Here is a 27,908-nt window from a genome sequence, read left to right as displayed (position 1 = left end):
TTAGTCTTCCGCAGGCGGCGTCTCCGGCTGGTGTCTGCGCTCTCCCAGGGGTCAGCCCGGGGTGAGCCGGTGCAGTCGAGGCTGGGGACGCCGGCGCGCAGGCCATGGCCTCCCCCGGGCTGCCGCAGCCCCCGGCCGAGGTCTCGCCCTGGCCTCTGCGCCTGCTGCACGCGCCTCCCGGGATGCTGCGGCTGGACTCCATCGGCGGCACGCTGCTGCTGCTGCTCGGCCTCGCGGCGCTCCTCGGCTGGAGCTGGCTGTGGCGGCACCGGGCGCGGGGCATCCCCCCCGGACCCACGCCCTGGCCCGTGGTGGGCAATTTCGGCTTCGTGCTGCTGCCACCGTTCCTCCGACGGAAGAGCTGGCTGCAGCGCCGGGCGAGGGCCGCAGGAGTGGAGCCCTCGGCCCTGGGCCCGCAGTTGTACCTGGCCGACCTGGCCCGCGTATACGGCAACGTCTTCAGCTTTTTCATCGGCCACTACCTGGTGGTGGTCCTCAGCGACTTCCAAAGCGTGCGCGAAGCGCTGGTGCAACAGGCCGAGATCTTCAGCGACCGCCCGCGGGTGCCGCTCGTCTCCCTCGTAACCAAGGAGAAGGGTGAGCCGCTTCTCGGCCGCCGGAGCCTTGAGGGTCGCGGGCCGTGTGAACGCGCGATGCGGCGCATGGGGCGCGCCAGGTGCACCGGGCTGTGGTTCCTGTGCCCTTTGCAGCCGCGCGCACCCAGCCCGGCTCACCGCAGGCAGCCCCAAAGTAGGAGGGTGGCGGCAACGCCTCCTTTTCCTGGTGCCTTTAAGATCGTATCGAGCTGTGATGGATGAGGGACTCGTTCTTATTCCAAGATAAGAAGTGGGAAACCCACTGGAAAGTTGAGGAAGGGAAATGGGGATGGGGGCGCGGGTGGAGACGTGTGAAAGCCAGGCTCTATCTTTCCTGTCTGTCCTTTCCAGAACAAGGCCTCATTCTCAAGGCTGTGTCCCCAGGGGGAAACTTTGGCTGTGTTAGATGGAGGCAGGGATATTCATTACACCTTCTGTGTTCTGAATGAAAGCGTTTAAGAAGATAGTTCCCCATAAGATAGAAAGTCCAGAAAACGTGTTAGGAGCCTATTGGCAAACCTAGTTTACTGGGTTTGTAACCTCTGTGATTTCTGCTTATGGAAGTCCAAGTTGGGCAGTTTTGATGGTTGGGAAACATACTATCCACATTTACTCTCTCCTAACCCAGTCCTCCCACCTCCTTTGTTTATCAGTCTTACCCTTTGTCTTACTGGCTGGCATAGGTCCCAGACTTTTTTGTCTGAGTTCATATGTTAATTTAATTGCCTTTCATCAGTCTTTCCTTCTGGAAGCTTTTTGTCACTCCCTCTCCAATTTAGCTCCCTTTTGGAACCAGTTTCTTTGCACAAGTACTTTTTTCACTGCCCTTAGCAAAACTGGGGCTACAGAATTTTGCAATCTTGGGCCTGGAAGCGGGTCTTTACCACGAAACTGACATCTAGGAGAATGTGGACTGCGACATAAAAAGATTCAGGCTTTTAAGAGTCTGATTAAGCCAGAGTTTTCCCTCAGGATTTTAATGAATAGCAGTGATGATCATAATATTTTAAATGTCCCACTGAAGAACATGTCACAGTTCGTAAGCCACCGTCTCCACGCCGTCACACATGCTGCTGCTTCTACCTAGAATTCTCTTCCAGCCTCATGGCTGCCTGGAAAACTCCTGTTTTCTCTTCTTTTCTTTTCTCTCTTTTTAAACACATCGTGGTGAAATACACATAACATAAAATTTGCCATCTTAACCATTTTTAAGTTCAGTGACATTAGGTCATTCACATTGTTATGAAACCATTACCACTATCTCCAGAATACTTTTCATCTTGCAAAACTGAAACTGTGTACCATTAAACAAACTTTTAAAAAAACCCTCCTTGAGGCAGGTACCTGGATGGCTCAGTTCGTAGAGCATGTGACTCTTGATCCTGGGGTTGTAGGTTTGAGCCCCACGTTGGGTGTAGAGAGTACTTAAAATTTAAAACAAAAAATAGAAAAAACCCTCCTTCCTCTTTCTAGCCCCTGGCAACCACTGTTCTATTTTCTGACTCTATGGATGTGACTGTTCTAGGTACTTGATATGATTGGTATCATCTAATATTTATTCTTTTGTAACTGACACTTTCACTTAGCCCCATGTTTTAAGCTTTTTCAATGTTGTAGCATGTGTGAGAATTGCTTGCCTTTTTAAGTCTGAATACTATTCAGTGGAATGTATGTAACACATTTTGTTTATCCCCTGATGGATGCTTGGATACTTCTGCCATTTCACTATTATGAGAAATGCTGCTATGAACACGGTACATACACAAATATCCATTCAAGTCCTTCCTTTCAATTCTTCTGAGTAGTTACCCAGAGGTGGAATTGCTTGATAATATGGCAATTCTGTATTTCATTTTTTTGAGTAACTACCCTACTGTTTTCCACAGTGTCTGCACCATTTTACATTCCCACCAGCAATGAACAAGGTTCCAATCTTCCCACATCATCTTTGCTATTTTCTGTTTCTCAAACCTGCTTAAATGTCACCTCTTTGAGAATGTGTTCCCCAACATACCTCTCTACCAGGGAGAGGGGAGCTACCCTTTCTCTATGACACCACTGTTTGGGCTGAAACCCCTCCCCCTCGCACGCCCTGCCAGTCAGTCAGCAGGTCTTGTCAATTCTGCAGAGACAGTTCTATATCCATCCACTTGTTTCCATCTCCATTGTCATCACCTTCATGCCAGGTACCATCGTTTTCATTTGATACTTGAAGCCACTTCCCTAGCCTGCTTGCTTCTACTCCAGTTTTATTTTATTTTATTTTATTTTACTTTATTTAATTTTTTAAATGTTTATTTATTTTGAGAGAGAGAGCGTGTGTGTGTGTGTGTGTGTGTGTGTGTGTGTGAGCAGGGAAGGGACAGAGTGAGAGAGACACAGAATCTGAAGCAGGCTCCAGGCTCTGAGCTGCCAGCACAGAGCCTGACATGAAGCTCGAACCCATGAACCGCGTGATCATGACCTGAGCCAAAGTCAGACGTTTAACTGACTGAGCCACCCAGGTGTCCCATCGAGTTTTTTATCTACACATCAGCCAAAGGGATCTCTTTTAAAAACCAAGAATCACAGGTGCCTGGGTGGCTCAGATGTTGAGCTTCTGACTTCATCTTAGATCATGATCTCAGGGTTCAAAGGCTTAAGCCCCACGTTGGGCTAAGGGCTGGCAGTGCAGAGCCTGCTTGGGGTTCTCTTTCTCTTCCTCTCTCTCTGCCACTCCCCCATTTGCACTCTGTATCTCTCCTCTCTCTCACTCTGAAAATAAATAAATAAACTTAAAAAAACAAAAAACAAAAAAAAACCATGAATCAAACCATGTTGCTCCCCAGCTGAAACCAGTTGCCTCCAACTCCATCCTGGACCTACTGTGCCTGGAAGAATCTGGGCCCTGCCTGCCTTTCTCACTTTCTCTCTCTCTCCATTCTGCCTTGACTCATACATTTCAACCTGCTCTAGAAAAATTAAGCAGATTCCTGGCAAGCTTGTGACTGCCTCAGTCTACTGGGTTTATTGTCCTTGGGCCTAGAATAACTTTTCATATGACTGACTCCTTATCCTCTCTCAGGCTAATTGTCACCTTTCAGTCCTATTTTAGACACTGCTCAATATCACAACTTATTTTATCTCTTTCATATTTCACTCATTAAACACTTTGAAAATATTTAGCCTATTACCAGCCCCACCTACCAATGGAATATAAACTCTGTGAGGGCAAAGGTTTGGTTCATGTTGTTACCCACTGTATCCCCACTGGTTGGCACAGAATAGGTAATCAAAAAATGAATGAATCTATGCATACAAACATCTGTTGATGCACGTAACACATTATACTGTAATTTTCTTGCATGTCTGTCTTTTCCTCTAGATATTTTTAAGGTGTGAATTAGATTTTCTTCTTTGAGGTCCTTCTTGGTGGATATATGGTTTGCTCAAAAATCTGTAATAAGGCATTTTCTTTTTTATTTTGAGGGAGAGAGAGTGCGAGTGCACGTGTGCATGAGCATGTGTATGTGGGGGAGGGGCAGAATGAGGGGGAGGGAAAGAATCTTAAGCAGGCTCCATGCTCAGCATGGATCTTGACTTGGGATCAATCTCAGGACCTTGAGATCATGACCTGAGCCAACGCTTCACTAACTGAGCCACCTCGCTGCCCCTATAATAAGATAGTTTCTAAGTATTAGTTGAATCACAGCTTATTATTAGATCTTTATGTAGGAAAGGCCTGGGAGCCTGGGGTAACTGGGTGTTTCAGCATCTCAATCAAAGCATTCATTCTCCCAAGAGACAGTTATGGTTCTTTAGGTGATGCTGGGTATTGTAATGGGTGTGTGTTGGGCAGTGTGCTGTGAGCTGAGAAAAGTTGCTGTGGTGGAGGCAGTTGACAAGAGAAGGTAAAGGAAGAACCATAGGTCGCAAAGGAGATGCTTGTGGGGCTAACTTAGAGTAGAGAACAGGTCATCTGAATAGGAAAATGGAGACAGCTGAGGAATTTTTTTAATGGAAATTGTTCAAAGGTGAAGAATAAAAGGGGAGAATGTGAGTTTATTTCAAGATGCCCATCAAAGGATGAGGGACCAGACAAATTCTGAGTAGCTGTCACAAATCGAGAAATGGATAGCCTGAAGTTATCAGCCTGAAGGAGAGGCCATGAGAGCTAGAGGCTGAGCAGCTCAGCACTACTTGAGGAGTGTTCACGCTGTTTGGCTGCTGTTTCCAATGGCAGAATTAGAAAATGTGAAATTGTCTAGAAGAGAAATGTGTATAGGAGAAAGAGAAACAGTATTAGGAATTAGAGGTCAATAGCATTATTAAATATTTAGTACAAGATATGTTTAGGGTCACCTGGGTGGTTCAGTCAGTTGAGTATCCAACTCATGGTGGTAAGATCAAGCCCTGGGTCTGGCTCTGCACTGGCCGTGGAGCCTGCTTGGGATTCCCTTTTCCTCTCCCTCTGCCCTTCCTCCACTCACACACTTGCACACACATGCTCTCTCCCTCAAAAAATTTAAAAAATAATTTAAAAGATTTTTAAAGAACATTGGTGCTAAAGTTGGTGAGACTAGCAGAGAAAGGAATGTTTTATAAACAGTGATGTGCAGAGACAGGCTGGAAATACTTAACACATTGCCAAAAAGTTCTAGAATGTGGGGAAGTTATTATATTTGAATTTTTCAAAATATGCCTGGGCAAGTTGATGTTCTTTTTAAGCCAATAAAAACTCTAGTAAGCTAGATATGCCATAAAGGTATTTTACATTAGCTATGCCCATCATTCTCATCAGTCTACCTGATTCTTTCCTGAGCAGGAATACAAAATAAAGCTACAAAGTCAGAGTCAAGGCTACCAAAAGTGCTTTACCCTAAGTGTGGTCTATTTCTTCTAAAAGGTTTGTGTACATCACATTTTTATAATAAAATATTTCAAATATAAAGTTCAGAGAGCATATAAATTTCTTTATCTACCATTCAGATTTGCTTCACATTCATAAACAATACATAGTTTTATTTGGTATGTTTTTTAAAAACTTATATATGTCATATATTTAAAGTACCATTTCTATTCCAGCTGTTATTAGTTGATTTATCTATTTCTCTGTTGATAGAAATTAGATCTTTTTTTTTTTTTTTTTTTTTTTTTTTTTTAATTTTAGAGACAGCATGAGCAGGGGCAAGGAGCAGAGGAGAGAAAAAGAATCCTAAGCAGGCCCCATGCTTGGCTCAGAGTCCAAATCAGGGCTTGAACCCATGACCCTGGGATCATGGCCTGAGCTGAAATTGAGAGTCTGATGCTCAGCTAACTGAGCCACCCAGGCGCCCCAGAAATTACATTATTTCTAATTTTAAGAGATTGCTAGAAACTTGGAGCAAGAGTGAAAGCAAATTGCAGAGCCATAAAAAAATGGAACATAAAAGGAAATTTGGAAGAAATTTAAGAGCAGAGTATAGATCAGTCAGTACTGACTACTTTAAAGGGGAGCAAGATGCAAAATGAAATTAGGAGATGAAGAGAGAAAATGAAAGTTCATCTGGGGAATTTAAAAATGAATGAGGGGGCGCCTGGGTGGCTCAGTCAGTTAAGTGTCCGACTTCAGCTCAGGTCACGATCTCGCGGTCCGTGAGTTCGAGCCCCGCGTCGGGCTCTGGGCTGATGGCTCAGAGCCTGGAGCCTGCTTCCGATTCTGTGTCTCCCTCTCTCTCTGCCCCTCCCCCGTTCATGCTCTGTCTCTCTCTGTCTCAAAAATAAATAAATGTTAAAAAAAAAATTTAAAAAAAAATGAATGAGTAGGGGAGCCTGGGTGGCTGGGTTGGTCGGTTGAATGTCTGACTCTTGATTTTGGCTTGGGTCATGATCTCAGGGTCGTCTGCTCTGGGCGTGGAGCCTACTTAAGATTCTTTCTCTCCCTCTCCCTCTGTCCCTTCCCTGCTTGTGTGCGTTGTCTCTCTTTCTCAAAACTAAACTAAACTAAAATAAGAAAAACAGGATAACCAAATCTTGTAGTAAGTGCAGTAAAATAGGTATTTGAAATAGTTATGTACTCGTAGCAAGAGGGCCTGAATTCCCAGTAAAAGGAACACTTCTATGACTCCGTGGAAGGAAAGGGCAAATGTAATCACTGGGTAGATAGCACCTTCTCTATGTCAGGAGGAAGAAAACTTATATGTGATGGATGTAAATTGCATCAAATTTAATGTATTTAAGTACTTTTACTTTATTTTTATTATTGTAAAACATGTGGAAGAGAAAAAAAAAAGAATTCCTTTCAATTCTTTACAAAAAGAATTGAAAGCCATTTGAGATCATTGTTATTCTGAGAGAGCCATTATTGGTATTTTTATGTACTGCCTTTGTCTTTAGCCCTACTAAAGAATGAATGGGTCAACCAGGCAATTAGAGAAGAAATTTATAAAAAATATGGAAACAAATGAAGATGAAAGTACAATAATCCAAACGCTTTGGGATGCAGCGAAGGCAGTCCTGAGAGGAAAATACATTGCAATCCAGGCCTATCTCAAGAAACAAGAAGAAAAATCCCAAATACAAAATCTAACAGCACACCTAAAGGAAATAGAAGCAGAACAACAAAGACACCCCAAACCCAGCAGAAGAAGAGAAATAATAAAGATCAGAGCAGAAATAAACAATATAGAATCTAAAAAAGACTGTAGAGCAGATCAATGAAACCAAGAGTTGTTTTTTTTGAAAAAATAAACAAAATTGATAAACCTCTAGCCAGGCTTGTCAAAAAGAAAAGGGAGATGACCCAAATAAAATCATGAATGAAAATGGAATTATTACAACCAACCCCTCAGAAATACAAGCAATTATCAGGGAATACTATGAAAAATTATATGCCAACAAATTGGACAACCTGGAAGAAATGGGCAAATTGCTAAGCACCCACACACTTCCAAAACTCAAACAGGAAGAGATAGAAAACTTGAACAGACCCAAAACCAGTGAAGAAATTGAATCAGTTATCAAAAATCTTCAACAAAGAAGAGTCTAGGACCAGATGGCTTCCCTGGGGAATTCTACCAGACATTTAAAGCAGAGATAATACCTATCCTTCTCAAGCTGTTCCAAAAAATAGAAAGGGAAGGAAGACTTCCAGACTCATTCTATGAAGCCAGTATTACTTTGATTCCTAAACCAGACAGAGACCCAGCAAAAAAAGAGAACTACAGGCCAATATCCCTGATGAATATGGATGCAAAAATTCTCAATAAGATACTAGCAAATCGAATTCAACAGCATATAAAAAGAATTATTCACCATGATCAAGTGGGATTCATTCCTGAGCTGCAGGGTTGGTTCAACATTAGCAAATCAATGTGATACATCACATTAATAAAAGAAAAGATAAGAACCATATGATCCTGTCAATCGATGCAGAAAAAGTATTTGACTAAATTCAGCATCCTTTCTTAATAATAACCCTCAAGAAAGTCGGGATAGAAGGGACATATTTAAACATCATAAAAGCCATTTATGAAAAGCCCACAGCTAATATCATCCTCAATGGGGAAATACTGAGAGCTTTCCCCCTGAGATCAGGAACACGACAGGGATGTCCACTCTCACCGCTGTTGTTTAACATAGTGTTGGAAGTGCTAGCATCAGCAAACAGACAACAAAAGGAAATCAAAGGCATCAAAATTGGCAAAGATGAAGTCAAGGTTTCACTTTTTGCAGATGGCATGATACTATACGTGGAAAACTCGATAGACTCCACCAAAAGTCTGCTAGAACTGATACATGAATTTAGCAAAGTTGCAGGATACAAAATCAATATACAGAAATCAGTTGCATTCTTATACACTAATAATGAAGCAACAGAAAGACAAAGAAACTGATCCCACTCACAATTGTACCAAGAAGCATAAAATACCTAGGAGTAAACCTGACCAAAGATGTAAAAGATCTGTATGCTGGAAACTATAGAAAGCTTATGAAGGAAATTGAAGAAGATACAAAGAAATGGAAAAACATTCCATGCTCATGGATTGGAAGAATAAATATTGTTAAAATGTCAATACTACCCAAAGCTATCTACACATTCAATGCAATCCCAGTCAAAATTGCACCAGCATTCTTCTCGAAGCTAGAACATAATCCTAAAATTTGAATGGAACCACAAAAGACCCCGAAGAGCCAAAGTAATTTTGAAGAAGACGACCAAAGTGGGAGGCATCACAATCCCAGACTTTAGCCTCTACTACAAAGCTGTAATCATCAGGACAGCATGGTATAGGCACAAAAACAGACACATAGACCAATGGAATAGAATAGAAACCCCAGAATTAGACCCACAAAAGTGTGGCCAACTAATCTTTGACAAAGCAGGAAAGAATATCCAATGGAAAAAAGACAGTCTCTTTAACAAATGGGCTGGGAGAACTGGACAGCAACATGCAGAAGGATGAAACTAGACCACTTTCTTACAACATTCACGAAAATAAACTCAAAATGGATAAAGGACCTGAATGTGAGACAGGAAACCATCAAAACCCTAGAGGAGAAAGCAGGAAAAAACCTCTCTGACCTCAGCCGCAGCAATTTCTTACTTGACACATCCCCAAAGGCAAGGGAATTAAAAGCAAAAATGTGCATGCATTTTTAAACAGTGTATTTGCTTCTTTAAAATGGAATTGTATTCACACCCTTTAAAATTGTTTTCAGAATTGTTTAAAATTGTTTTTGTCAATTTTCTGAACATGTTTCTGCATTATTAATTATTCTCCTGCAAAGATCCTAAGAGCTGTACAACATTCCTTTGTGAGAATCTATCACAGTTGGTTTAGCTTATGCTGTGTTTGGTTTGAAGTGGATTTTTGTTTCAACTGTGTGGCACCTGTTCCTCTGTAGAAGACTCCCTTTTGAGGAGCTCTTCGTCCTCGCCACTCACTTGTACCCACTAACTGTGGTTGGAACGTGAGATGCCATGTCTTTATATGAATTCCCTTCTCTGACAGCAGTGATTAGGCAAGGATTAGAACCCTGTTCAAAGGTGACTTGATCAGAATATCTTACCTCTGTACCAGTGGCTAGTTTGTAGGCTGGGCACCGAACTTAAGAATTTATGTTCATGGCATGGTCTGGAAACCTCAAGTCACAAAATAAACTTAAGGTGTTCCAAATTGGTATCACCAGGGGATACCTGACTGAAGCATTTGAATCCTCCCCCAGCATTTTTTTAAGTGAGATCTGAAGAATAGAGGCCTTTTCTCTCTGGTGGGGAAAATGGGAGATTAGGCATCTGAAGATAGCTCCTGATGCTTGGAAAAGCTAGTTTGCAGTGGGAAAAAGTGAAGTCAGGCAGAAAGCATTTGAAAATAGGTGCAGTGAGAAAGAGATGTGTGGCATTTAGTCTTCTCTGAGGTGATGACCCCTAGCTCTTCCTGGTTTGTTTTGTTTGTTTGTTTGTTTTTGGTTGTGCAGCCTAATCGGCCTCTTTGCCAAACCTACTTAAGGATATATTTTTGTCATTCCCACCCAAGAGTCCTGATTTTTGCTTTGGAGGCATTTTTATTTTTTAGTGTTATTATCCTCCTTGAAGTGAAGTCTTTGTACACATCCACAGATACCATTGCTTTTCAGGGCTAAGAATGGAGATGTTAACAACTGTAGGATGTGCCTGAACCTCTTTCAGACGCTCCTAGGACCATAAGCCATTCTGGCTCCAAAACATGAGTGTTTTGTAAATTTCAAAGCCTTGGGCCATTAATTCTGTCCATGCCTCTCATTCTAGCATTCTCAGGCAGTCTCTTTGGTCACCTCTTTTGTCTTGCACTTCACACCTGTCAACCTGTTGTCACATATCCCAGTCTTCAAACATTAGCCTCTTCTGAGAAGGTTCTCTCCATTTCCTTGCCTTATCTAAACCTGATTTCCCTCTAAAGATAATTTAGCCCTTCTTCACTTGTTGGGCTGAACACTGGGTGTTATACGTAAGTGATGAATCACTGCAATCTACTCCTAAAGCCAAGACTACACTGTATGTTAGCTAACTTGAGAAAGAAAGAAAGAAAAGTATGTTAGCCCTTCTTGAAACAGCCTCTTTAACTTTGCTCAAGTTGTTTTTCGAAAATGTACCTTCATACACATCTTTAATTTTCTTAATTTTTTTAAAATTTATTTTTGAGAGAGAGAGTGCGCATGTGTGCACATGAGCTGGAGAGGGGCAGAGAGAGAGGGAGACAGAGCATCTGAAACAGGCTCTGCGCTGACAAGCAGAGAACCTGATTCGGGACTCAAACTCACAAACCGTGAGATCATGACCGGAGCTGAAGTCAGATGCTTAACCGACTGAGCCACCCAGGCACCCCTATGCACATCTTTATTTACAAATGCAGCATCAGTTCAGGTGTCCTTTCTTCTGAGAAGTGCTGCCTTTCCTCAGCTGACACGGCACTCCTTCCTTTGTCTACACTGCAACTTCAGTACACCTCTGACATACAACATTGAATCAGTGCATCCCAACAATGCAACATTCAATACAGTCCAACATAAAACATTCAATACTGTACATTCCAACTATGCAGCCAAAGTACAATCCAACATACAGCATTCAATACAATATGTAACTTCAATACAATCTAACATACAACAGTGTATTGGATTGTTGGTTAAGTTCCCATAACGACTAACATCTTAAAAAGAGAGATGATGGCTCTTTTAAATCAATATGCCCCAAGTAACTTGTATATAGGGGACTCTGAATAAATATTGGAAAAGCTGATAGTAAAGGGGTGTTTTACTAGATAAAATATTTCTAAAATATATATGTGTAGTTTAAAAGATGGTGAGTAGATCATAAAGACTGAGAACCTAATAACAGAAAAATAAAGTTCCTTAAGAAATAGAGCAAAGCAGAGATGTCGTATGTGATATCTTAAATTAGACGACAGTTAAAATTAGTATCAAATCCTGAAATTAGAGCGAGAGACTGGATCTTTCTAAGGAAAAAGAAGGGGGCCTAACAATGCTTAGCCTCTGAATGCTGAAAGCAGCAAGAGTTGGCCATGGCTAAATGCAGGAAGAGTGACTAAGCTGTGGTTGCCTAGGAAATAGTTTACGGGGCTTTATTAAAGGGAGTGTTCTAGTTTCAGGAATGGTTAAGACATTTCCACTTCTTTTTTGTCTTGATAATCACAGACCAAACCAGAGGGACTTTTTAAAATTTAATTTATTTTTTTAATTTACATCCAAATTAGTTAGCATATAGTACAACAATGATTTCAGGAGTAGATTCCTTAATGCCCCATATCCAATTAGCCCATCAACCCTCCTTCAACCCCTCCAGTAACCCTTTGTTCTCCAAATTTAAGAGTCTTATGTTTTGTCCCCCTCCCTGTTTTTATATTATTTTTGCTTCCCTTCCCTTGTGTTCATCTGTTCTGTGTCTTAAAGTCCTCATATGATTGAAGTCATATGATATTTGTCTTTCTCTGACTAATTTCACTTAGCATAATACCCTCCAGTTCCATCCACATAGTTGCAAATGGCAAGATTTCATTCTTTTTGATTGCCGAGTAATACTCCATTGTATATATATACCACATCTTCTTGTCCACTCATCCATCAATGGACATTTGGGCTCTTTCCATACTTTAGCTATTGTTAATAGTGTTGCTATAAACACTGGGGAGCATGTGTCCCTTCAAAACAGCACATCTGTATCCTTTGGGTAAATACCTAGTAGTACAATTGCTGGGTCAGGGGGTAGTTCTGTTTTTAATATTTTGAGGAATCTCCATACTGTTTTCCAGAGTGGCTGCACCAGTTTGCATTCCCACCAGCAGTACAAAGAGATCCTCTTTCTCCACATCCTCACCAACATCTGTTGTTGCCTGAGTTGTTAATGTTAGCCATTCTGACAGGTGTGAGGTGGTATGTCATTGTGGCTTTGATTTGTATTTCTCTGATGATGAGTGATGTTGAGCATTTTTTCATGTGTTGGTTTGCCATCTCAAACCAGAGGGACTTTTAACAGAAGCACACACTCCACCCAGGATGAAATGGATCTACAATTCTGTGCCACAACATTGGAAGACAAAAAGTAGACATCGGATTGGCAAATGACTTCATAGAGTGGAGGATGACCATCCCTAATTGGTCTACACTGGGGGCAGGTACTAGTGGAGTGTGAGACAGTTTATCCTGCAGAACCCCAGAAAGTCTCAGGAATTGGAGATACCAGTGGTAACAGGAGATGGGTATGAGCCAGTGGGCTGGAACAGTGATTGTTTGAAATGCATACAAAATATAGTTAGACTGTCCCTTTTCACCGTACCCACCCCTTCAAAAAACAGAAAGTAGGTGCCAAAAAACAGAAAGTAGGTGCCCTGAACAATCTTGGGTTTAAATGACTTCTTGGCCAGGGATGCGAAGTGGGTGGAGTGAGGGCAGAGATCTATGATCTTGCATCACACAAGATGAAAAGTTGCTGTAGACAGAAGACTCTTGAAGAGCTTCCCTTTGAGTGTGAGATTGAGTTTGACAAGGAACACCCAACAAACCTGGCCACTAGCAAAAGAAAATAAGGAAAATTGTCTGTCTTGGCCTGGACTCTGGCAGAGAAAGTGTTCTCTGCTACTTCCAATCCCTGTTGCAAGTACCCTGCCATTTTAGTACAAATGCAGCCATAGACTATATGTGAATGAATTATAGTGGCTCGTTAACTCCTGTGTTCTAGTAGCCTTTATTTATAAACCCTGAAATTTGAATTTCATATTTTTTTCATATATCATGAAATGGTGTTTTGTTTTTTTCCCCAACCATTTAAAAATGCAAAAATTCATCTTTGCTGACTGGCCATATAAAAAGAGACAGCAGGCTGGATTTGACCTGTGGGCTAAAGCTTGCTGATCATTATTCTGGACTTTAAGTAACTGTATTAAAAATTTAAGGGTGAGTATTCACTTTGTTTCTCTAATGCAAAAGAAGGCAAGAAAGGAGGGAGAAAAAAGAATAGATACAGCCAGGTAAAGTTCAAAATAATGTATTAGAAATAAATTCATAATTATATTAAGTATAAATGAACTAAATTGGCTAAAGGATAGATTGCTAGAATGGATTTTTTAAAAATTAAAATGTATGTTATTTTAATTTTTTTTAACAGTTATTCATTTTTGAGAGACAGAATATGAGCAGGAAAGGGGCAGAGAGAGAGGGAGACACAGAATCCAAAGCTCCAGGCTCTGAGCTGTCAGCAAAGAGCCCAACGTGGGGCTTGAACTCATGAACTGCAAGATCATGACCCGAGCCGAAGTTGGACGCTCAACGGACTGAGCCACCCAGGTGTCCCCAAATGTATGTTATTTTAAAAGAGACGTACCCTCCCTCCAAAAAGAGAAATACCCCAAACATAAGTGTACGTTAAAATTCAAAGTGAAAGAAAGGAAAATGTTATACCAAGATAATACTTTAAAAAGAAAAGCTGTTGGGATACCTGGGTGGCTCAGTCGGTTAAGCATCTGACTTCAGCTCAGGTCATGATCTCGAGGTTCGTGAGTTCGAGCCCTGCCTCGGGCTCTGTGCTGACAGTTCAGAGCTTGGAGCCTGCTTCAGATTCTGTGTCTCCCTCTCTCTCTGCCCCTCCCCCACTCACACCCTGTCTCTCAAAAATAAATAAACATTAAAAAATATTTTTAAAAGAAAATATATACTTTGACAATATATACTTTAAGTCAAACTTTATTATTAAGAATTAGTGAATTACATGATGAGAACAGAAAGAGGAAGATATAATAATTTGGAACTTGCATATACCTAACAGTGTTCTCTAGCATATATAGGTATCTGACAGCAAAGATAAGTTAACAGATATAAGCAGCTACATTGCAAAATTCTATAGCAAAACTTACAGAACTGCAAAGAGAAATCAATAAATGTACCATTATAGCAAAATATTTTAACATAAGCATTTGAATAACAGAGAGAGCAGGAAGATCAAATTTGCTAAGGATACAAAATTTGATTTTGTACCTTTGTACAAATGTACCATTTGATTCCAATGGTTATCAGGTTTTTTTGTATTGGACATATAGAGAACCCTGTACCCCACAATTGAGTCTATAAAAATTCTCTGAATTTAATTGGAAATTGTATTAAAATAGATCACATACAAGGCTAAAAAGCAAGCCTCATTAATGTCAAAAATCAGTAGAAGACAAATTAATTTAGGTGGCAAAAAATCATAATAGAAAAAAATTTTAACTTAAGATTATAATGAAAATACTTGCAAACAGTACTTGTGGACTGCAGCTAATGCGGTACCCAGAGGCAAATGTAGCTCCCTAAGTTATGTATTAGGGTAAAAGTCTGAAAAGTAATAAGTTAGATGGCCAACTTTATGTATCTGGAAAAGAATAAAAGCATAAACTCAAAAGAAAAAAGAAGGAACATAATTTTACACAAATTCTTCCAGAGAGAAAGAATATACCCTGGATTAGTTTAGAAGGCCAGTATATCCAGACAAGTACGTTATGAGAAAAAAGAAATTTATTGGCCATTTCACTTATGAATATGAATTTAAGAAAACATACAAGAAACCAAATCCATCGATTAAAAAAAAACATAAAAACACTGTATAACCAAAATTGGATTTATTTTTTATTGCAAGCAGTTTCAATTATCAGAAGGAAGACAGTTTCAAATCTATAAATTAAATGCAATTCCAATGAAAACCTCAGTTTTTTAAAATAGAGTTTGACAAGCTGACTCTAAAGTTTTATAAAAGAGTGAAGAGCCAAGAATAATTTAAAAAGCAATGTTGAAAGAGAATAAGGAGGGGGGACTTCCCTATTAGATGTTAAGACTCACTGTGAAGTCTATTTCTGTCTTATAAAGTAACAGTAATTAAGACAATGTGCTCTAAGCACTTTGGAGAGTAATTTGACAAATCTAGTCACATTGACAAAGTACGTGTTTTATGACTTACCAAACCACTCTTAGCAATGTCTTCAAAATTCTGAGGAAGTAGAAAAGGTAGAATAAACACATTTTCTAAAAAAATCTTTCGAAATTTGCTGCCCATGCATTTTTGCTTTAGCAAAAGAAGGGAAGGAAACAAGAAAGAGGAAGAAGTAGAATCCTGGAAATGGGTTCAGCACAGGAGAATCTAAAATAATTCCTTAATGATGCCCCACAGAGGTCATCACACACCTGAATAGAAGGCCTAGAAGCAGCAGATTTGAGCAGATGTGTGGCAGAGTCCAAGGATAAAAGCAGAGCTGATAAATCGCCTGATTCATTTGACCACACAGATGTTTTTACATTGAGAGGCATTTTGTAAAGGTATTAAATATTGTGATAAGATTTAACCACAGAGAAAGGTCTGTATTTCATCCTCAGCTGGATTCACAGCATCCCAGTCCCTGGCACTGACTCAATATTCAGAAATATTTGTTAAATAAGTGATACTCAAAGATAGCAGAAATGAAGTAGATTAAAAATGGCAAAGAAGGAGAACCAGCTGGAACAATAAAGGGCACCATAGAAAATAAAAGGGTGAAAGAGGGGACAGGAAATAAGGAATATTTGAAAACAAATTGATACATCTGGGAACAATTCTGTTGGGTTTGATGGTGGGAGATGTATAACATAAGTGAGAATCAAATGAGGTATAGTTGTGGACGACTTTTGAGTTCAGATGTTTTTAAATTAGGGCTGTTGCTGACAACAGACATTTTAGATTACCTGCCAGCTATTCGGTTGCAAACTGATGGTGAATGTTATAGTCCAGTGGGACTGTTGATTTATTTGGCTAATATTTGACAAGCTCCTCCTGTATACTCAGAATGATGCCAGATGCTGGGATTTTAATAGTCAGCACAATCAGGTATTGTCCCTGCCTCCTTCTATTCAGAATCTTTAGAATATGGGTATATCCAGCCTGAAAATTTTTTTTTTAATATTTGTTTAGTTTTGAGAGAGACAGACAGGGTACAAGTGGGGGAGACAGAATCTGAAGCAGGCTCCAGGCTCTGAGCTGTCAGCACAGAGCCCCATGCAGGGATTGAGCCCACAAACTACGAGATCATGACCTGAGCCAGATGCTTAACCGACTAAGCCACCCAGACGCCCCCAGCCTGAAATATTTTTTAAGCCTGGATTTACTCTTATGAAACATAAGATTCAGAAATTTACGCTAAAGAAAGAGGAACCCTTTTGCACTGCTGATAAGAATGCAAACTGGTGCAGCCACTCTGGAAAACAGTATGGAGGTTCCTCAAAATATTAAAAATAGAACTACCCTGTGACCCAAGAATTGCACTACTAGGTATTTATCTAAAGGTACAGGAGTGCTGATTCGAAGGGGCACATGCACCCCAATGTTTATAGTGGTGCTATTGACAATAGCAAAGTATGGAAAGAGCCCAGATGTCCATCGACTGATGAATGGATAAAAAAAGATGTGGTTTATGTATACAATAGAATATTACTAAGTGATCAAAAAGAATGAAATCTTGCCATTTGCAGCAATGTGGATGGAACTAGAAGGTATTATGCTAAGTGAAATAAGTCAGAGAAAAACAAATATATGACTTCACTCATGTGGAATTTAAGATACAAAACAGATGAACATAAAGGAAGGGAAACAAAAATAAGTTAAAAACAGGGAGGGAGACAAACCATAAGAGACTCTTAAATACAGAAAACAAAACTGAGGAGTGCTGGAGGGATTTGGGGTGGGGGGATGGGCTAAATGGGCAAAGGGGCATTAAGGGGGACATTTGTTGAGATGAGCACTGGGTGTTACATGTAAGTGGTGAATCACTAAATTCTATTCCTGAAATAATTATCACACTATATGTTAACTAACTTGGATGTAAATTAAATAATAATGAATGAATAAATAAAATACGTAGAACAAACTGCTGGGGGGGTAGGTGGGGGGATGGGTTAAATGGGTGATGGCCATTAAGGAGGGCACTTGCTGGGATGAGTACTGGGTGTTGTATGTAAGTGATAAATCACTGAGTTCTACTCCTGAAACCAATACTACGCTATATGTTAACTAACTTGAATTTAAATAAATTAAAAAAAAATTTAAGACTAAAATAAATAAAAATAAATTTACACTAACTCTAAAAATTGAAATTCATTGCTTTTCATTTCACTGGGGGTTCCTATCTATAAGCTATATTGTATAGGATTTTTATTATTAGAAACATATGCTATCTTGATAATTTCGCTAATCATTCTTCTTGGCTGGCGATCTCTACCTGTATGTAGATGAACTTTGCACACGTGACTTGACAAATACAGGACACACTTCATTGTAAGTCCTTTTAAGTGTTATCAGGCATCGCTCTCTCTTACCTTTTCTTGGTGTCCTTTTGCAGGGATTGTATTTGCACATTATGGTCCAGTCTGGAGACAACAGAGGAAGTTCTCTCATTCAACTCTTCGTCATTTTGGCTTGGGAAAACTTAGCTTGGAACCCAAGATTATTGAGGAGTTTAAATATATAAAAGAGGAAATGCAGAAGCATGGAGAAGACCCCTTCAACCCTTTCCCCATTCTCAACAATGCTGTCTCTAACATCATTTGCTCCCTGTGCTTTGGCCAGCGTTTTGATTATACCAATAGTGAGTTTAAGAAAATGCTCAATCTTATGTCACGAGCATTAGAAATCTGTCTCAACACCCAGCTCCTCCTGGTCAACATATGCTCCTGGCTTTATTATCTTCCCTTTGGACCATTTAAAGAATTAAGACAGATTGAAAAGGATATTACCACTTTCCTTAAAAAAATCATCAAAGACCATCGAGAGTCTCTGGATGTGGAGAATCCTCAGGATTTCATAGACATGTACCTTCTCCACGTGGACGAGGAGAGAAAAAATAATAGCAATAGTAGCTTTAATGAAGATTATTTATTTTATATCATTGGGGATCTCTTCATTGCTGGAACTGATACCACAACTAACTCCTTGCTTTGGTGCCTTCTTTATATGTCACTGAACCCTGACATACAAGGTAATTAACAGATGTCTCCTTTATTCAGGCAAAGCCAGGCTATTTAATTTTTTTTTCATGTTTGTTTATTTTTGAGAGACAGAGAGGGAGCAGAGGAGGGGCAGAGAGAGAGGAAGAGAGAACCCGAAGCGGGCTCCAGGCTCTGAGCTGTCAGCACGGAACCTGACACGGGGCTCAAACTCATGACCCAAGAGATCATGACCTGAGCCAAAGTCGGATGCTTAACTGACTGAGCCACCCAGGCTCCCCAAAGCCAGACTATTTTTTTTTAATTTTTTTTTAACGTTTATTTATTTTTGAGACAGAGAGAGAGCATGAACGGGGGAGGGTCAGAGAGAGGGAGACACAGAATCTGAAACAGGCTCCAGGCTCCGCGCTGTCAGCACAGAGCCTGACGCGGGGCTTGAACCCACGGACTGCGAGATCATGACCTGAGCCGAAGTCAGCTGCTTAACCGACTGAGCCACCCAGGCGCCCCAAAGCCAAACTATTTAAATCAGTATCAGCAACTTTGGTGATGCTGTAGCTTCTAGCTCTGAGCAATGTCTTCAGGCTGGGAAACAAAATGGAAATCCTTGAACCTCATAGGGAGTTGGTAAGGTATTAACAGAAAAACTCCCAGTGGGACTAATGTCATACTTGCTTGCCCCTGCTTTAAATCTCTACAGGTCTGATTCTGTGTGAAATATATAGAGAGGAAGAATTTTAGAGAAGAAGGACAATTCAGAGCTGAAGGGAATCATAATGATTGTCTGAACCCAGTCATCTTGTTTTGAAACTGGAGAACGAAGACCCAGAGAAGTTCTGTGACTTTCACAGAGTGTCTGGCAGTTCATAATGGAAAAATACAAAAGCGGACAGTATATATTACTTTTCTACTGCTTCTATAACAACCACAAACTTAGTGACTTAAATCAACACAAGTTTGTTATCTTAAACTTCTGGGTCTCATTGGGCTAAAATGAAGATGTTGGCAAGGCTGCCTTCCTTTCTGGAGACTCTAGAGGAGAATCCATTTCCAGCTGCCTTGGCTCCTGGCCCTGCTTGTCCATCTTCAGACCCAGCGATGTTGAAGCACTGTGATCATTTTCTTTTAGTCACATCTCCGTCTAACGTTAAACTCAACTGGGGAAAGTTCTCCAATTTTAAAACCCAAGTAATTAGTGCACACCCAGAAAATCCAGGGTAATCCTCCCTACTCAAGGCCCTTAATCTGATCACAGCCGTGAGGTCTTTTTTGCCACATAAAGGAGCATATTCATAGGTTCCAGGGGGTTAGGGTGTGGACATCTTTGAGGGGCCATTTTTTGTGTACTGTAAATGAGATTATGCCTTCTGCATTATTGTTCACTATTGAGTAACAAGTTATCCCAACATTTAGCATCTAAAAACAACCACCATTTTACTATCTTACATAGTTTCTGAGGATCAGGAATCCAGGAGCAGCTTAGCCTGGCTGGTCTGGCTTAGGATTCCTCATGAAGTTATAGTCAAGATGTTGGCTGAAGCTGCAGTCATCTGCAGGACTGACTGAGACTGAAGGATCCACTTCCAAGATGACTCATGCCCTTGACTATTGGCTGCAGGCCTCACCGCTTGGACTTTTCCACAAGGCTGCTTGACTTGGCAGCTGCCTTCCCCCAGAATGAGTGACCCAAGAGAGAACAAGTATCAAGACAGGAGCCACAGTGTTTTTTATAACCTAAGCTCAGAACTGACATGGTGTCACTTCTCCTTTACTCTGTTGGTCACACAGATCAACTTAGTACAGAGTGGAGGGGGACTGTACAAGGACGCGAACACCAAGGGGCAGGGATCACTGGGGGCCCTGTTGGGATAACTCACGTTGTCACATACAAGCTTAGAGAGTCATAACAAGTGTCCATATGAAAGAATGATTGAGAGTACTCCTGAATCCAGAATGCTTTCTCCTTTACCCTTCTATCTGTTCTGCTATCCTTCAAAGTCACAGGGTGGTACAGGGTCCCTGGGACTAACTGCCTCTACTTGGAATATATGACCAATGCTTTATGCTCTGAGGCTGAGTCAGGTCCAAACTGCCAACTTACGCTTGTGTGTATGACACACATATGGGAAGTATGCATGAGAAGGCAGTCTCAACCTTTCTGGCTTATCTTATGGTTTATTCTTTGTTATTCTTTCCTTTTTTAATTCTTTTTAATAGAAAAGGTTCAGGAAGAAATTGAAAGGGTCATTGGTGCTGACAGAGTCCCTTCCCTCACTGACAAGGCCCAGATGCCCTACACAGAAGCCACCATCATGGAGGTGCAGAGGCTGACTGTGGTGGTGCCACTTGCCATTCCTCATATGACCTCAGAGAAAACAGGCAAGTCCAGTGTCTTTCTCCTTTGAATGCCCTTGAGGGAATCCCAGCCTTCCAGTCCAAAGAAGTTTAGGTGAGGGCGTGATGACCATTGCCCAGCTTGATTCTCCTGAGGGTGTAACGTTGTATTGTGGATAATTAAATGTCCAGTGGATGCTTCAGCCCTCAGTTGTCCATTATTCACATCCTGGTATTCCAGCACAGCTTGTTTTATAAATAGCTCTCTAGACTTCAGAGCATGCACACTTACATTGTCAGACAAATTACACTGCCATTTAAGATGGCTGTATTGGCAGAAAAAACTCCAGAATTAACAAAGGCACCTCTCAGTCTTCTTGGAGGTCAGAAGAGCTAGCCTAAAATGAAATTAAGCATTTTAACTGGGAATTATCCTACCTTACCTCTTAGAGTTCTACAACTGAAGCATAAAGATTAAAGAATTAGAAGAGCCCATCTGATTCTAAAGGCACCTGTGTCAACTTCACACCTACATTGAAATGTGTCCATTTGTGGTCATGTCTTTGACATGTAAGCACTCAGACTTTATGTAAAATTCCTCAGAACAAGGAACTTCCCTCCTCTGGAGATAGCCCATGATGTAATGAGCTTAACTATGGTAATAAGACAGTTGTAAGAGGCAAGAACTTATGACATTGGATCACTTCATGGTTTTTCTTGTGCTAGTTAGATGCACTGTGTGTGCAGTATCTTGGGTGTTGTTTAAGGTGCACATGAACTTGTCAGTGGTAAAAGCAGTGTTGACTTCCGTGTACAGTTGACCCTTGGACAACATGGATTTGAACTATAGTGGGTCCACTTACACATGGACTTTTCTCAATAAATGTATTGGGAAAAGTTTTAGAGTTTTGCAGTAGTTTGAAAAAATTCATGAATGAACTGCATAGCCTAGAAATATGGAAGAAATTAAGAAAAAGTTAGGTATATCTTGAATGCATAAAAAATATATATATACTAATTATTTTATCATTTACTACCATAAAATACAGTTGACTCATGAGGTTTGAACCGCATGGGTCCTTTTATAGGCCAATTTTTTACAGTGCAATACTGTAAATGTATTTTATGATTTTTGTTTTAAAGCAAAGTTTTTATTTTTTAATTTTTTATTTTAAGGACTTTTATTTTTAAGTAATATCTCTACCCAATGTGAGATTCGAAGTCACAACCCTGAGATCAAGAGTCATATGCTCTACTGACTGAGTCAGACAGGCACCCCTCTCTTGTGATTTTTTTACTGACATTTTCTTTTTTCTAGCTTACTTTATTTATTATAAAAATACAGTAAATAATACAAAAATATTTGTTAATCACCTATGTTATTGGTAAGTCTTCAGTCAACGGTAGGCTATTATGAGTTAAGTTTTGGGGAATCAAAAGTTATATGCAGATTTTTACCTATGCAGGGGCTCAGTGCCCCTAACCCCCACATGGCTTAAGGGTCAACTATATTAGGAATTTGTAATTCTTTGGGAAGTTTACCTGGAATGTCCTATGATTTCTGTTTCAGTGTTTTCTCTTAATTGCAATGTTTTAATGGTTTGATTTGATTCATTAACTCTGTGTCTATTAAAGCAGTTCCTGTGCCTCATCTCAGGCTGGGGTCCTGAGATGGTGTTGATAGCATCTTGTCCCAACCCTCAAGTACCTCAGTGTTTAGTCTCCACAAATTAAGTAGCTAGATATGTAACCGGATTTTTTTTTTTTTTCAGATAGTGATGTTTACCACGAACTATTAGTTGAATGACACTGGTTTTTTTGTTTGTTTTAGTGCTCCAAGGATATACCATTCCTAAAGGCACAATGATATTACCCAACTTGTGGTCAGTACACAGAGACCCAGCCATTTGGGAGAAACCGGATGATTTCTACCCTAATCGATTTCTGGATGATCAGGGACAACTTATTAAAAAAGAAACATTTATTCCTTTTGGGATAGGTCAGTTAAACTTTTATTTTCTAAATGGCATAATTGAAGAGGGAAGACTAAAAGAATCTTTTATTATTTCATGCTAAAACTGTTTTAAAAACATTTCCATCTTGACAAGCAAACATAAGAGAAGAGGTAAATAATTGAGATTAAATGCAGCCCCCTGCATTTATTTCAGATTTTAAAAACAAAATGAAAGCAGTTGGTTTAAATCCCGAGATATGACTAGAAATCTTCCTTTCTGAGCTGCCCAAGTGATTGTTTGAGTCCCAGGAAATTGTTGGAGTTAAGAGCAACTTGTGACCTTCTGCTGTGCTGGTGGCTGAGAGGCTGGGTTTGCTAATCTCACCAGTCCCTCTTTTAGAAACCTGTATGAGCACATGTAGGGTTCTGTCTATAGAAAGGAATGCTCCAAACATTGTCTTCTGACTCATTCTCTCTTTAATCTTCCAGTTAAGACCAAAGGAAAGCCATAAGAAGGTATGGAGGAGACAGGGTTGCCTAGATCTGTCTCTAGTTCCCGTCTCGAATGAGGATAAGTTTTCATGAGTAGGAGTTAAAATGTGAACTTAGTGTGTAGAAATTCGGACCAGCATATACTTTGGGAGGCCATGAGGTATATATGACCATTTTGTTTTAAAACTCTCCATATCTGCATTTAAAACACTTAATTGAGATATTTCATATACCATTGCCAATTGCCCTTCTTGAGATAGGAAACAGGGTGATGTTTATAGTGTCAACTTTCTTTTCTCATTTTTAGGGAAGCGCGTGTGTATGGGAGAACAGCTGGCAAAGATGGAATTATTTCTGATGTTTGTGAGCCTAATGCAGAGTTTCACATTTGCTTTACCGAAGGATTCTAAGAAGCCCATCCTGACTGGAAGATATGGTCTAACTTTAGCCCCACATCCATTTAATATAATCATTTCAAAGAGATAAAGAACGTGCCCAAGAAGAGGGTGTAAATACATCTCCTTCTGAGCAGATTCTTCCTCTGCAGTTGACAGCAGACCCAGCAACGCAGTGGGTCCGGGTCAGGCTCAGATGAGAGGGAGACCGGAAAGAGGGTGGAGCTTGATTCTTCAACAGGGTGTGTCTGTCATTTTAGTAATGTGCGTCTGTGACTTACGGAATGGGGACCAAAGTGCTGGATCAGGAAGAAGAGATCTGTAGTTTATGGAGTTTATTGGAGCTCCCACCAATGAACATTGCTTCTCATCTTTCAGTGCCTCAGTCATTCTGTGTGTAAAATGAGGTTAAGAAAATTCTCCTTCTCTATGTTTCAGCACTAAAGAAGGGCAAAGACCCCGTATCTTTTCTTTTCTGACCTCACCAAAACACTGTTAGTTTCTGGAGAACAAATTCAGAAGTAGAAGGAAGTTCTGCCCGTTTAAGACCTGTGACAATACGAAAGTAGTGTTCAGACTTGAATACTTTGTCAGAGAAGGATGTGGGTTTAGGCAATGATGAGTTAGAGCTTTTCTCTGAACAGATCTTATGTCGGTTTGGTGTAAGGGCTTGTTCTGTTACTGTTATCTTTTTTGTTTGTGATGTAGTTTTTACGTTTTGTAGACGTGGACTCAAGTGCCCTTGTCCAGTGTGTAGCGTAAAGGTTATTGTTTGAATTTATATGTCTACCTTCTTTTTTTTAAGTTTATGTATTTTGAGAGAGAGAGGATGCGTTGCATGTGCTCGCGTGAGTGGGGGAGGGGCAGAGAGAGAAGAAGAGAGAATCCCAAGCAGGCATCAGTGTGCAGCCTGATCCCGTGAACCTCAAGATCACGACTTGAGCTGAAATCAAGAGTTGGGCGCCACCCAGTGCCCCGTACGTCTACCTTCTATTTCAACTTTAGAAACTGTGAGCCTGGCTGAAGAGGTGGCTTCAAGGCAGAGCTCCTTTCTGCTCAGCTACTTGCAGAGCTGTAGCTCTGCCTTTTGACTTGAGCCCTGAATAGTGAGCTTGGGCATTTTGATACTGGGATTCATCAGGGAAAGATTCAAACTGTGCTGAACATCCCTTTTGTGTTCTCTCTTCCACTAGGCTTAATATGTCTCATCTTTGAGTACTCTCAAAGACAAAGAGTCATTCTTTTTTTTTTAACTTTATTTTTGAGAGAGAGAGTGTGTGTACACACGCTCACTAGTGGCGGGGGGGGGGGGGGGAGTAGAGAGAGAGGGAGAGAGAGAATCCCAAGCAGGCTTGGCGCCGTCAGCACAGAGCCCGATGCGGAACTCGATCTCATGAACCACAAGATCGTGACCTGAGCTGAAACCAAGAGTTGGTCACTTAACCAACTGAGCCACCCAGGTGCCCCAAGAACTACATTGCTTCTTAATAAAGATGGTCCCTCTAGAATAGCAGTTCTCAAAAAAGGTAATGACTCCTTCCAGGGCATGTTTGGAAATGTATAAGTGCATGTTTGGGTGTCACAATGATGAGGGTGCTATTGGCCTTGCCATGTGGCCAGGATGCTAAATGTCTGAGCAGACCTGTACAATGAGGAATAATCCTGCCTAGTATGCCAGGTAGTTCCCCCATTGAGGATATGCTCCAAAGAATGACCAGCCCTTTCCTTGATTCTTCCATAGTACTCCTTATATAGAAGCAATCATGATAAGAATATGAAAAACCACAGTTTGGAAACTTTCCTCATGCTGGCCCCATACTTACTTCATGCTTTACTGGCATGCTTACATAATTCTTAAAGAAACTCTGTTAAGATGTTATTTTGTAGGTGATAGAGCTGAAAGTCGGAGAAGTTAAGGTACATAGCTAGAAAGTAACCTTGTTCATTTCAAACCTACCAGTCCCTAGGACCAGAGAGTTCTTTCTGAACCACTTCTCTGTACTGCACCACTTGATCCCGTGAGAGCCTACTCTGCGTTTTCAATACAGAAAGACAGGCAAATCTCTAGGTGCCTTGAGGATTTTTATCAACTAAAAAAGAAAAACTAATTAACTAAATGCCCCGGAATTGTGAGCAAATGGAGTGGTTGTTGTGTAGATTTTTGATGAGACGATGCATGTGTGGTTAACGCACTTTGAACAGGACAATTTGTCTCTGATCTGGAATTTTATATGTTTTTGAATTGCACTAATGTCACATTAGCAAGTTTATTTTTTTAATTTTTTTTTTTTAATGTTTATTTATTTTTGAGACAGAGAGAGACAGAGCATGAACAGGGGAGGAGCAGAGAGAGAGGGAGACACAGAATCTGAAACAGCCTCCAGGCTCCGAGCTGTCAGCACAGAGCCTGACGCGGGGCTCGAACTCACGGACTGTGAGATCATGACATGAGCCGAAGTCAGACACTTAACCGACGAGCCACCCAGGCGCCCCAGCAAGTTTATTACTCCTTAATTGATAAATACATTTTCAACATTCCTAACCAGTTTGTAGCTTACTTGAAACAAAACAAAACTGTACTGTGAGATTATGTTGGAATCAGATGCTCATTAAACTTTTAAATATAATGCCTCAGACTGTAGCACTTTAAATACCTCTTTATATGGTAAGTCACTGAAAGGACTGTTAATGCTTTCCTTGTATATATTGACATTTTATGATTTTGTACTTTATGATTTATTTAAAATGTAAAAATAATGGTATTTGGTTTTATATATCTTCTTAATATCTAATCTTTAGTCCTCTTTTTTTAGCATAATTTTTGGTGCTCTTATTAAACTTTCAATTTTAATGGAAATTAACTTTAATGGAAATTAAAATTAGTATCATGTCTGGGTTTTTTTTTTTTTCTTCTTCTTCTTGTTTTAACTGCTAAACAAAAATTTTTTTAAACCAGATGTCAGGTTAGGCAACGGAAGAGGCAGCAGACTTCCAAAGAGAGAGAGAGGGATGGCTACACAGAAGCGTGCCTGGAGACTGCTCAAAGCACAGTAACTCTCAGGGCGGTATCACAGCTCATGTCTCTGATTTCTCACACCCAAATCCGGCATTATTTGCGGGAGAATGGATCTATCTACACAAGCCCCTTGTGGCAAAGTGTTGAGTGCTTGTCTCTCTTCCACTTATCAGCTCTGAGGGAAGAGTTTCTTTTAATATCGCAACCTATGAATTTTGCCTACAGATGAGCCCCCTGCCAGTTTCTTCCATGGCCCATTCTCCCTCCTACTGTCACAGCTCAGAGTGACCTAAAGTGGCCCTTCTGAAAAACTCCCTGCTATAGACTAAATGTGTGTGTGCCCCCTAAATTCATATATCATCACCAATGCAGTGGTGTTTGGAGTGGGACGTTTAGGGGGTAACTAGGTCCCGATGGTGGAGCCCTCATGAATGGGATTAGTGTCTTTATGAAACAGGGTCCAGAGAGCTCCCTTGCCCTGCCACCACGTGAGAATGCAATGTGAAGACAGCCATCTGTGAGCTGGGAAGTGGGCTCTCAACAGATCCTGAATCTTCCAACCTCTAGAAATGTAAGAAATATATTTCTGTTGTTCATAGGACAGCCAGTCTGGTATTTTTATTATAGCAGCCTACATGGCCGCTCCCTAATCTCATCACCCAGTTCATTCCCTCCACAGCCCTCCCTACTATCTATGGTTATTCTGTTTATTTAAACCCTCAGCTTCTACAATCTGTTCCCCTTCCCCTTCTACAATCTGATGTGCAAGTTTTTAATTTGGATGAAGTCCAATTGGTCTATTTTTTCTTTCATTGCCTGTGCCTTTGATGTCCCATCAAGAAATCATTGCCAAATCCAATGTCATGAAGCCTTTCCCCATCTTCTAAAAATTTTATGGTTTCATCTTTTGTGCTTAGGTCTTTCATCCATTTTGAGCTGATTTTTGTACGTGGTGTAAGGTAAGATCTAACCTCATTCTTTTGCACGTGGCTACCGTTTCCCCAGTGCCATTTGTTGAAAAGACTGTCTTTTCCCTGTTGAATGGTTTTGGTACCCTTGTCAAAAATCATTTGACCATATATAGGAGGACATATCTCTGGGTCAATACTATATTTTAAAAGAATGAGGGGCACCTGGGTAGCTCAGTTAGTTAAGCATTCAATCTTGAT

The 27,908-nt window shown here is 40.6% G+C and overlaps 1 protein-coding gene across 2 annotated transcripts; it reads left to right on the top strand.

The window, feature by feature from the left end:
* On the top strand, positions 1 to 26,615 carry LOC131507219 (cytochrome P450 2U1). Of its 2 annotated transcripts, none has more exons than XM_058721716.1 (6): positions 1 to 597; positions 17,945 to 18,580; positions 20,766 to 20,927; positions 22,714 to 22,881; positions 23,326 to 23,352; positions 23,636 to 23,745. In XM_058721716.1, the coding sequence occupies exons 1-5, from the start codon at positions 105 to 107 to the stop codon at positions 23,346 to 23,348; spliced, it is 1,482 nt and encodes a 493-aa protein (XP_058577699.1). In that variant the 5' UTR covers positions 1 to 104; the 3' UTR covers positions 23,349 to 23,352; positions 23,636 to 23,745. The 2 variants fall into 2 exon arrangements, with proteins under 2 accessions (XP_058577699.1, XP_058577698.1); XM_058721715.1 differs by lacking the exon at positions 23,326 to 23,352 and adding an exon at positions 26,219 to 26,615 and having other exon boundaries at positions 4 to 597; positions 23,636 to 25,988.
* The last annotated feature ends 1,293 nt before the right edge of the window (positions 26,616 to 27,908 follow it).

This window comes from Neofelis nebulosa, chromosome 3 (assembly GCF_028018385.1).
Source record: "Neofelis nebulosa isolate mNeoNeb1 chromosome 3, mNeoNeb1.pri, whole genome shotgun sequence".
NCBI classification, from domain to species: domain Eukaryota; kingdom Metazoa; phylum Chordata; class Mammalia; order Carnivora; family Felidae; genus Neofelis; species Neofelis nebulosa.
Note: the sequence above shows the minus strand (reverse complement) of the source record. Positions and strands in the feature narration are given on the sequence as shown.

Bases quoted from the DNA above. Each gene is read 5' to 3' on its own strand.
- LOC131507219 (XM_058721715.1), top strand. From the start codon at position 105: ATGGCCTCCCCCGGGCTGCCGCAGCCCCCGGCCGAGGTCTCGCCCTGG. The intron at 20,928-22,713 runs GCAAGTCCAGTG...TGTTTGTTTTAG, and splicing joins TATGACCTCAGAGAAAACAG to TGCTCCAAGGATATACCATT. The intron at 22,882-23,635 runs GTCAGTTAAACT...TCTCATTTTTAG, and splicing joins ATTTATTCCTTTTGGGATAG to GGAAGCGCGTGTGTATGGGA.